Source organism: Cajanus cajan, chromosome 1 (genome assembly GCF_000230855.2).
Source record: "Cajanus cajan strain Asha chromosome 1, NIPB_CcT2T_4, whole genome shotgun sequence".
NCBI lineage: Eukaryota > Viridiplantae > Streptophyta > Magnoliopsida > Fabales > Fabaceae > Cajanus > Cajanus cajan.
Window position 1 is genome coordinate 45,582,659 of NC_138517.1, and position 12,275 is coordinate 45,594,933.

General features: G+C 41.5%; 1 protein-coding gene across 1 annotated transcript; it reads right to left on the reverse strand.

Moving 5' to 3' along the window:
* Window positions 1-10,716: 10,716 nt before the first annotated feature.
* Window positions 10,717-11,535, reverse strand: LOC145954593 (uncharacterized). The gene is made up of 2 exons (XM_083069200.1): window positions 11,384-11,535; window positions 10,717-11,242 (listed from the first exon to the last, which is right to left on the reverse strand). Exons 1-2 carry the CDS (start codon window positions 11,533-11,535, stop codon window positions 10,717-10,719), a joined length of 678 nt encoding a protein of 225 aa, XP_082925326.1.
* Between the last annotated feature and the right edge of the window lie 740 nt (window positions 11,536-12,275).

The window sequence follows — 12,275 nt, forward strand, 5'->3', positions numbered from 1 at the left end:
CGTGGGATGTGAGACATTAGAAATAGGTGGAATTCCTTGAGTTGAAGCAAGGAGAAAATTCTGTGGCTGAGTATGTGACTAAGTTTGAAGACTTGGTCAGATTTTGTCCTATGTATGATGGTGTGGACAATGAGGAGAACAAATGTGTGAAGTTTGTGAGTGGTCTTCGCCCTGAGATTAAACAAGTTTTCAATTATCAAGGGATCACTCACTATCATGAATTGGTAAACAAGTGCCGAGTATATGATGAGGACAACTATGCTAGGGTAACTCATTATAAGAGTGGAGGACCCATGAGGAATCATAATAAGTTTGGGTCATCTAGTAAAGGTAAACCTTACACCAAGTCTATCGGGAATTCGAGTTCTAAAGTGAATAATCAAGATTGTGCAACAAAGGAGCCAAGCTAGCCAACTTTCTAGAGGAGGGAGTGTGAGTTCTATTCCACACAACAACTACTTTAACTATGGGAAGCCAGGGCATAGGGCAATCGAGTGTTGGATACCAAGAGCAATAACATGTTACAACTGTCAACAGAAGGGACACAAAGCTAATGAATGCCCCAATAAGAAGAAAGGAATAACAGAGGTTGGAGGGAGAGCTAGTAAACCTAGAGCGACAGGAAGGGTGTTTGCCTTGAGTGGTGCTGAAGCTACTCAATCCAATGACTTAATCCAGGGTATGTGTTTCATCAATGGAACTCCTCTAATTGTTTTGTATGACTCTGGTGCGACTCACTCTTTCATATCACATGCGTGTGTGTCCAAATTAAAATTACCTGTTTCTTCCTTGTCTTTTGAATTAATAGTAGAGACACCAACTAGTGGTTCAGTGTCTACTTCTGATGTCAGTTTAAAGTGTCCTTTGATTATTGATGGTAGAGATTTCATGGTTGACTTAATTTTTTTGTCTCTGAGTTAGCTAGATGTCATTCTAGGTATGGACTGGTTATCTTCCAATCATGTCCTTTTGAATTGTGCTGATAAATCTATTGTTTTTAGTGAGCCTGTTGAAAAAGTGAGTAAGGATTATTTGACTTCCAACCAAGTTAAGGTATCTTTGCAAGAGGATGCCCAAGTGTACATGTTGTTAGCTTCTTTGAATTATGAGAGTAATGTTTTGGTAAATGAACTACCTGTTGTGTCTAACTTTTCGAATGTCTTCTCTGATGATATGTCTAGCCTACCACCTAGAAGAGAAGTAGAATTTTCCATAGACTTAGTACCAGGAACAAGACCTATTTCTATTGCACCTTACAAGATGTCACCCATAGAGTTAGTGGAGCTTAAGAAACAAATAGAAGACTTGTTGGAGAAGGGATTTGTGAGGCCTAGTGTATCACCTTGGGGAGCACCCGTACTCTTAGTCAAGAAGAAGGATGGTAGCATGAGATTGTGTGTAGATTATCGCCAATTGAATAAGGTGACCATTAAGAATAAATATCCATTGCCTAAGATAGATGATCTTATGGACTAGTTGGTGGGTGCTTGTGTATTTAGTAAAATTGATCTTAGATCGGGGTACCATCAGATTAGAGTTAAGGGTGAGGATGTACCTAAGACAGCATTTAGAACTCGTTATGGACACTATGAGTATCTAGTAATTCCTTTTGGTGTGACAAATGCTCCTGCAATTTTTATGGATTACATGAACCAAATTTTTCATCCGTACTTGGATAAATTTGTAGTTGTCTTCATAGATGACATACTAGTTTCTTCCAAGACTAAAGAGGAACATGAGGAACACTTAAAGGTAGTACTTCAAACCCTTAGAGAGAGACAACTTTATGCCAAGTTGTCTAAGTGTGACTTTTGGCTAGAGGAAGTGAGTTTCTTAGGACATGTGATTTCAAGTGGGGGTATAGCAGTAGATCCATCTAAAGTTGAGGCGGTGCTTAAGTGGGAGACACCTAAGTCAGTTAGTGAGATTAGGAGCTTCCTTGGATTGGCTGGATACTACAGAAGATTCATAAAGGGATTCTCTAAGTTAGCGTTACCCTTGACAAGTTTAACTAGGAAAAGAGTTGTGTTTGTATGGGATAGTAAATGTGAGAATAGTTTCCGAGCTCTTAAGGAGAAGTTGACTAGTGCACTTGTTTTAATGTTGACTGACCTTAGTAAGACTTTTGTGGTTTATTGTGACGCTTCTAAGATGGGTTTGGGTGGAGTGTTAATGCAAGAAGGAAAGGTTGTATCTTATGCATCTAGGCAATTGAAAATACATGAGAAGAATTACCCCACCTGTGATCTTGAATTAGCAACTGTGGTATTCACACTTAAGATTTGGAGACATTATTTGTATGGTTCAAAATTTGAGGTGTTTAGTGATCATAAGAGTCTTAGGTATTTATTTGATCAAAAAGAATTAAATATGAGGCAAAGGAGATGGTTAGAGTTCCTTAAGGATTATAATTTTAATCTTAGTTATCATCCGGGCAAAGCCAATGTGGTGGCTGATGCTTTAAGTAGGAAATCTTTGCATTTGTCTTCTCTTATGATTAGGGAGATGGACCTTTTGGCTCAATTTAGAGACTTGAGTTTGACTTGTGAGGTGACCCCTAGTAATGTGAGACTAGGTATGACTCGGGTGACTAGTGAGTTGTTGAAGAAAATTGGAGAAACACAGTTAGTGGATTCATTTCTAGTTGCTAGACGTGAAGCTATAGGACAAGGTATTGGAGGAGAATTTACCTTGGGTGTAGATGGAGTGTTAAGATTTAAAGACCAAGTGTGCTTGCCTAGTGACCCTACACTTAGACGTTTGATCCTAGAGGAAGGTCATAGGAGCAAACTTAGTTTTCACCCAGGAGCAACTAAGATGTATCAAGACCTTAGGAAGATATTTTGGTGGCCTAGGATGAAGAAAGATATAGCTGAATTTGTGAGTTCCTGTTTAGTGTGTCAGAAGGCTAAGATAGAACATCAAAAACCTTCAGGACTACTTCAGCCTTTGAGTATACCCGAGTGGAAGTGGGATAGCATTTCTATGAATTTTGTAGTTGCTTTGCCTAGGACTATGAGTGGGCATGATTCCATTTGGGTTATACACATTTGTTACCTATTAACATTAGGTATTCCCTTGAGAGATTGGCTAGACTATATATTGATGAGATTGTAAGATTGCATGGGATACCATCTAACATAGTGTCAGACAGAGACCCTAGATTCACCTCTAGGTTTTGGGAAAGCCTACAACGAGCTTTGGGGACCCAACTTAGACTTAGTTCAGCTTACCACCCTCAAACTGATGGTCAAACTGAGAGGACTATTCAATCTTTAGAGGATTTGCTTAGAGCCTGTGTGTTGGACCAAGGGGGTAGTTGGGATAGTCTTTTACCTTTGATAGAGTTTACCTATAATAATAGTTACCACTCTAGTATAGGTATGGCACCTTATGAAGCCTTGTATGGTAGGAGATGTAGGACCCCTTTGTGTTGGTGCGAGCCTGGTGATAATGTTCTTTTAGGACCTGAGATTGTGCAACAAACCACTAATAAGGTTAGATTGATACAAGAGAAGATGGGAGCAACTTAGAGTAGACAGAAAAGTTATGCTGACAGGAGAAGGAAGGACTTGGAGTTTCAAGAACGTGACCATGTGTTCTTGAAAGTCACTCCGTGGACTGGGGTTGGCAGGGCATTGAAATTCAGAAAACTTACTCCTCGATTTATTGGTCCTTTCCAAATTCTAAAAAGAGTCGGTAGTGTTGCCTACCAAATTGCTTTGCCTCCTAATCTGTCAAATCTCCATGATGTTTTCCACATTTCCCAACTTTGGAAATACATCCATGATCCTTCGCATGTGATTGAGTTAGATCATCTTGAGGTTAAGGAGAACCTAACTGTGGAAGCTACCCCGATGAGAGTCGAGGATCGGATGGTGAAGCAGCTTAGGGGTAAGGAAATTCCTTTGGTGAAAGTTATTTGGGGAGGAGCTACACCTGAAAGTGCTACTTGGGAGCTAGAGGAGAAGATGAAAGTGTCATATCCATTTTTATTTGCTTCAGGTAATTTCGAGGACGAAATTTTTAAAAGGAGGGGAGAATTGTAACACCCCAGTTTTTATTTTATTTTTTATTGAGGGTATTTTGGTAATTTTATAAATGTATAGGGGTAATTTAGTAGCTTGGAACGGGCTGTTCTGGAAATAGAACAGGCCATTCCAAACTACCAGAATGAGTGTGAGTTAGTAGCGCAGAACGGGCCGTTCTCAAGTTGGAACGGGCCGTTTCGGACTATTAAATCTGCCTTTAACCCTAAATGGGAACGGGCTTGGAACGGGTTGTTCCCAAAAATATGGTCGTTGTGAGTAATTAATGCACACCAGAACGGGCCGTTGTGGTTTGAGAACGGGCCGTTCTGGATGTGATTTTTACCCATGATTGAAGGGTCCAGAACAGGCCGTTTCGGATTTGGAACGGGTCATTCCGGCGTAGAATGCCTATAAATTGAGCTCTCTGCCACTCCCAAAAAGCACACCTCTCATTTTCTGATTTCTTTTCTTCTACTCTCTTCTTTCCTCTACTTTCTGCTTCAGACCGAGGGGAACCCAGCGAGGGAGACCAACCAGATCTAGTGTAGATTCAACTTCTACATATCTAGATTCAGCTTCTACATATCTAGGTACAGGGGAAAAGGAAATTATTTGTATGTAGAGTTACATGAGGGAATTGGGTAGAGGAAGAGTCTCTTAGTCTTATGAGTAATTTTATAATTATTTCTGTTTGGAGAATTATTGGTCTTATTTGATTCTGTATATATTTAGGACTACGAATATATAATTTATTTGTAAAAATGATGCTCTGGGAGAGAGAACGAAATTATAGAAAAATGCTTGTAAGTTAGGTTTTGGAAAAATTGGAATATTTCTGTTTGAGGAATTAATGATACCATTAGATTCTGTATGTGTTGAGGATTAGAAATATATATTTAATTTGTAAAAATGATGATCAGGGAGAGAGAACGAAATTATAGAAAAGTGCTTGTGAGCTAGGTTTTGGAACAATTGGGGATTTTACTATTTATGTTAAGATTATATTAAATTGATAATTCTATTGATTATCTTATTAACTTATGAATGTTATTGTTATGTTAATTGATAAGAATTGATGATTTAGATGTGAATTGCTTGAGGGGTGTGTAAACCCTTATTTTTGTTGGACTTATCTGTTGTATATTGATATGGAATTGTGCATGGAATTGAGATATAAGATGAGATGTTGTGTAGATATGATTATGAATGTGATTGTGGTACCTCACACTAATGACCAGGGATGAGACGAACCTTGAGTAGTGATGCTTCAAGGACAAGCGTGCCCCTGGCATAGTGTGGGATGAGTGAGGCAATTGACATGCATCACTTATGTCAAATATGGCAGCCTTGGCATACGGTTAATTGCAAGAGATTGTGTGGATTGTAATGTGATTGTGGTTCCTCACACTAATGACCAGGGATGAGACGAACCTTGGGTAAGTGATGCTACAAGGACGAGCGTGCCCCTGGCATGGTGTGGGATGAGTGAGGCAATGAACCTGTATCACTTGTGTCAGTTGTGGCGTGGTCTTGACATAGTGTTAATTGTAAGATTTATGTGGATTGTGATGGATTGATGTAATTGTGAATTGAGATGTGAAAATGATTATGATATATATAAATGTTCGTAAATATTTTATTAAGTAATGAGTTATGATTAGATTACATTGTGGTGTGTTTGTATGTGCTTTATGTAACGACCCGCCATGTCTCTACACTTAATGGAATCGCGCTACTACTAGTGAACTAAGAAAATATTAAGTTGGATAACTCATACATACGGTATATATATAGGAATAAAAATAACTAAATTTCTTAAATACAAAATAATACGCCATATATGTACAGTCATCCCAAAAATAATATTACCTAGTGCCGGTCAAGCACAGACAAAATCATTACCTAAAATGGTAACCCTAACACGAGGATCAAAGCTCCCCGTCTCGCAGCGGACACCTCAACTCCAAGTTAGCCCTGACCTGCTCCCATACCAAGTATGATCATCGCAGTTCCACCACATGGAAAACAGAAGGGTAAGCTAGAATTCACAAATCAATCATACAAGTATAGAACTATAATCTATACTACACAATCATCCAACCATTAATCATATTCATAGAGTCTCACCATACACTCTATCCAATACTACTCATGCATAACATACAATGCACCAATCATGAAGTCAAACACCACACTTCATCATATTAATAATCATGCAGTAAATGCATCTCATGACAGATATCAATGCATATCAATCATCTAATGCGTCGTCACGCATACACCTAGGAGATCTCCATAACAATAGAGCTGTATAAGTCACATTCCATCCTACCGAAACCACCCCAACCGTTTTCACGCCCAAAGCGCCCGCTCGGTCACAGCTAAACAGGATATAATCCTCCCTCGGGTTTACTCGGATGATGTCACTTACACACTTGGAAGTCCAGATCCACCGTCAGGTATAGCACAGCTGGGTACGGGATTACCACGACCTTGGCATGCATTAACCAAGTCAATAGTGGAGTTCGCCCACCGACTATCCGCAAGGATCCACGCACCTTCCCGAGTACTTGGTTAAGGGAATAACCCTCGACCTCATACCCTGCTCCAACACTAGCTAAGGACTTAGAGGAGACTCACCCAACCCAGTGGCCTATCTGAGCACCACTCTCCCAAATTCAGTGGCCTCCCAGAGCACCACTCTCATATATCAGTGGCCTATCCAAGCACCACTCTCAAGAGACTCTATGCGAGCTCTTCCAGTTCGAAAACATTTTTCCTCTCCTCAAGTCCTAGGCTAGACTCATGCCATAAGGCATCACATGCAATAATGCATCATACATCATAATGGTCTGCCCACCATCATGATCAACAATCATACACATGTCATAAGACATCACATGCAATAATGCATCATATATCATATATGGTCTACCCACCATTATGATCAACAGTCATACTCATATTCAAACATTCATACGTATCATCACAAAGCATACATATGAATCACACCGCACCATACATCATATATCACACATATATGATCTAACATTTTAACATATTTACGCTCGGCGTAGCCTGAGCTCGCCCAGCCTAATCCCAACCTGAGAGCCCTAAGCTCTTCCATGCCTGGCGCACTCAACCTGCGCCTAGCCTAATCCTAGTCAGAGAGTTCAGAAACTCTCATCCAAACCAACAAATCCAGTCACATGCAAACACAAAACACAATACATAGGCTCCATACAACTCAAAATAAACTCAAATCTCACATGCATCCAACCTATGCATCAAAATCATCAAAATCCTCTCAAAACCCCAAAAGATGAGATTTTCTTCAATCATCTATGGATTCTCAACATTCACGCACCTATTGAGTTTCTAAACTCACATGCAACCTACACAACAAACATTCTAGCTTCCCTTACCTGAAGATTGGCTCAGATAGCCAAAGACTAAACAAAAGTAGAATTTCCCCTCGAGGCTCAACTCGGAACTTCAGTCCTCCCAAAACAAGCTTTCTAATATGAATTTCAAGAAAAGACAGAAGGAGTTATTGATCTAGAAGAGAAAAGGAGTTAAACAGAGAAATTTGGGAGAGAAAGGAGCTCACTGACCCAGAGACCATCTCTCTAAAACTTCTCTCTAAAAACTCCCATTTCCCTGAAGGCCCCCAACCCCTATTTATAGACTTTCGGATTGGCCCAGAACGGCCCGTACCGAGTTCGGAACGGCCCGTTCCGAACTCCCAATTCACGCACAAAATCCACGCCCAGAACGGCCCGTTCTGAAAACAGAACGGCCCGTTCCGGGACTCATCCGGAACGGCTCGTTCTCCCTCCGGAACGGCCCATTCTCCTTCCGGAACGGCCCATTCTCCAACTAGAACGACCCGTTCTGAAATTTGGAACGGCCCATTTTTCCTCCGGAACGGCCCGTTCCCAACCACGAATTTCAGTTTAATTTAATAGCTTGGAACGGCCCGTTCCAGATTGGGAACGGCCCGTTCCAGGCTACTAAATCAGCCACATTTTTTTTACTACGTTACAATACTCCCCAACAACAGGAATTTTCGTCCCCGAAAATAGGTCTACCTGAAAAGAGGAATGGATACTGTTCCGTGAACTGACTCTCCACCTCGCAGGTAACCTCACAAGTAGCTACATCCCAAACAATCCTCACGAAGCTGATGGACTTGCCACAAAGCTTCTTCAACTTGTGATCAACCACAACTACCAATCTCTTCTCATAGGTCAAGTTCTCTCTAACTTGCACCTCATCCATCTCTACCACTTGACTCAGGTCTCTGATGTAGTTCCTCGACTGTGAAACGTGAAACACATGCTCTCCCTCTTCAAATTCTAGAGGTCTCCTCCTCCTATCAGCATAGGACTTTCATCAACTCTGGGTAGCCCTCAACCTTTCCTGAATTTATCTCACCATCTCAGTAGTCTGAAGAACTAACTCTGGACCAACCACTACTGGCTCACCCTCTTGATACCAACATAATAGAGTTCTACACCTCCTGCCATATAAAGCCTCAAAAGGTGTCATGCCAATAATCAAGTGATAACTGTTATTATAAATAAACTTTACCAATGGTAACACCTCTTCCCAGCTACCCAGATGATCCAACACACAAGCTCTCAAGAGATCCTCCATTAACTGAATTGTCCTCTCCGACTGACCATCTGTCTGTGGATGATAAACAGAGCTCAACCTCAACCTTGTTCCCAAAGTCTGATGCAGAGTCTGCCAACCTGGAAGTAAACCTTGCATCTCTGTCAGAGATAATACTGGAAGGCACTCCATGCAACCGTACTATCTCCCTGATATACAACTGTGCAAGCCTCTCCAAGGACCACCTCTTGATAGGAAGAAAGTGCGCACACTTTGTCAACCTATCAACAATCACTCAGATAGAGTCACTGTTCCTAGCTGTCCAAACAACCCAACCACAAAGTCCTTAGTGACACTATCACACTTCCACTCGAGAATCTCCATCAGCACTACGCTCAAAGCACTAAGCTCAAAAACAGCTGCCCTCTTAATACCAAGCAATCCCAAAATCCTCAACAATTCTAGATCTTGTAATTGCTTAGTTCCCACCTGTCTCAAGAACTCATTAGTTATGGTGATCATACCGCAACTAATGTGATCTTGGACAACCTCCACTTCTAGTCTCAAATCTCTAAACTACTCAATCAGCTCCAACTCCTTAATCAACATAGCTGACACATGAATGGATTTCCTACTCAATACATCCGCTACCACACTCACCTTCCCAAGATGATACATCAACTAAAAATCAAAGTCCTTTAGGAATTCCATCCACCTTCTCTGCCTCATATTCAATTCCTTCTGATCACTAAATACATTGAATCTCGCACCATACAGATAGTGTCTCCATGACTTCAAGGCAAACACCGCAGCTGCAAGCTCCCAAATCATGAGTAGGATAATTCCACTCATGAGACTTAAGTTGCCTCGAAGCATACGCTACTACTCTCCTTTCCTGCATCAACATACAGCCCAACCCCTGGTGAGAAACATCACAGCACACATTAAAATACTCATAGTTACCCATTAACCCAACAAAACTCCTAATCCTCGTAACAGTCCTCTGACGCTCCCACTGGATCACAGCCTCCACCTTGGCTGGATCTCCTGCAATCCCTTCTATCGATATCACATGCCCCAAATCTCACCTCAGACAACCAAAACTCACACTTGGACAGCTTGGCATACAACTACCTTTCCCTCAACACCTCTAAAACCAACCTCAGATGCTCACGGTGATCCTCCAAAGATCTAGAATACACCAATATATCATCAATGAAGACCACCACAAATCTGTCCAAGAATGACCTGAAAATCCTGTTCATGTAATCCATGAACACTATTGGAACATTAGTGACACCGAAATACATCATTACGCACTCATAATGACCATACCTAGTCCTGAAAAATAGTCTTCGATATGTCACTCTCCTTTACCCTGATCTGATGGCATCTGAATCTTAAATCAATCATCAAAACATCGAAGCTCCCCTCAGCTAATCCATCAAATCATCAATTCTCAAAAGCGGATACTCATTCCTTATTGTCAACTTATTCAGTTGCCGATAATCACACAAACGGCCCCACCACCTTTCTCTACTAACAGTACCAGGGCACCCCAAGGAGAAACATTGGACCTCACTACTGTTTCTCCAACAAATCCTCAATCTGTTTCTTCAGAACTCAGCTTGAACCATCCTATAAAAAGCCACTGATATTGATCTTGCACCAATACCAGGTCAATGGTAAATACAACATCACGCATAGCTGACAATCCTGGCACATCATCTGGGAACACCTCAGGAAACTCACTGACAATCTCAATCCCAGTGATGGCCCTCATCGTCTCAATCATTCAAAATGACAAACAACATGAAGCACTCAGCTCCATCTCTCATCAACTACTCAGCCTGACTCGCTGACAACAACACCTCATCCTCTAACTGAGGAACTACCAACTCTCTTCGAGCACAATCTATAAGGATGTGATAGGCAGATAACCAATCCATCCCTAAGATTATGTCAACATCTACCATGAACAACACAATCAGGTTCACTCAGAACCTCCTACCAAACACCTCTATCGGGAAATTCACATATATCTCCGACGTCACCAAAGAAATTGAAGTCATAATAGATACATACAAATCAACGTGCCATGCAGACACCGACAATCCAATCTCTCCACACAATCAACAGAAATGAAAGAATGCGTGGCACCAGAATCGAACAAAAATAAAACATCCTCACCTGCTGCTTTCCCCTTCCTCTTCACCAAATCTGATGAAGTGGAAGTCTCTACACTTGACAATGCAAGCACTCTCCCCACAGTTGTAGGCCTGGATGGCCCCGGGACACTTCCAAATAAAGTCGGCGGTGTCTGACAATCTCTAGAGATGTGGCCTGGCCTACCACATCTGAAGCAAACATTCCCCAGATGAGGACAATCTCTAACCACATGTGCTCTTTCACATTTGTAGCACCGCACCGACTGTGCTCCACCCTGAGGAGTAGCAGGACGAGGTCTCCTACTAACAGCTACTCTCTGAGACTGTACAGGTCTGTCATAGGGTCCCCTCTGCTGGCCTCCTCTCCTGAACTCTAGCAGCCTTGCCACTGCTACCACCACCTTCCAATCTCTCAACAGTCTTTGCCTTCTCAACCAGGGCAGGAAACTCCACTATGGACATAGGGACTATGACTCTCTTCAGCTCATGCCTCAACCACTCCGCAACTTCCTACATCTCCAAGCCTCAGATACGGCCTGAGAGTAGAAACAAGCCAGATGCTCAAACCTCGTAGCATAATCTGAAACAAACATGCTCCCCTGTTGCAATTTCATGAACTCGGCTTCCTTAGCATATCTAACGCTATCCGAGAAATACTTCTCCAATAAAATTATCTTGAAGCAATCCCAATCTATAACCACACCTTTGTTCTCTATCATCTACCTGATGTCTCTCCACCAGTACACAATCTCGCCGCCAGCATGTATACTGCATAGGCCAACTTCCTCTCCTCAGAAAATCCCAAAACACTGAAAATCTTCTCATCTCACACAACCACAAATATATCACATCGGGATCTGAATCCCCCCTTGAACTGATGAGACTAACATCTCCTGAACTCTACTAAATCTCTCCTATCTTGAGAGACCACCGGTCTAGTTGCCTCAACCGCAACTCTACCCGCCTCCATCTGAGCAAAGTGAGCACTTTGTTATCGCATCACCATGGCCATCATCTCCATAGCCCTAGTGATATGATCAAACTGAGACCTCACCATACTAAAAGAACTCAAACATTCTTTTACTAACACTTCACCACTACAACTCACCAATACTAACAAATATCAGAGATATGACACAACAGAAACCTAGAAGGATCACTCCCCACAGAGTATCCTAAAAGACTTGACCGGCTCTAATACCATAAAAGTGTAACGACCCGCCATGTCTCTACACTTAATGGAATCGCACTACTACTAGTGAACTAAGAAAATATTAAGTTGGATAACTCATACATACGGTATATATATAGGAATAAAAACAACTAAATTTCTTAAATACAAAATAATACACCATATATGTACAGTCATCCCAAAAATAATATTCCCTAGTGCCGGTCAAGCACAGACAAAATCGTTACCTAAAATGGTAACCCTAACACGAGGATCAAAGCTCCCCGT

Coding starts and splice junctions, on each gene's coding strand:
- LOC145954593 (XM_083069200.1), bottom strand. CDS start 11,535: ATGATAGAGAACAAAGGTGTGGTTATAGATTGGGATTGCTTCAAGATA. Junction 11,243..11,383: donor GTTTCAGATTATGCTACGAG/GTTTGAGCATCT, acceptor CTGGTTGAGAAG/GCAAAGACTGTTGAGAGATT.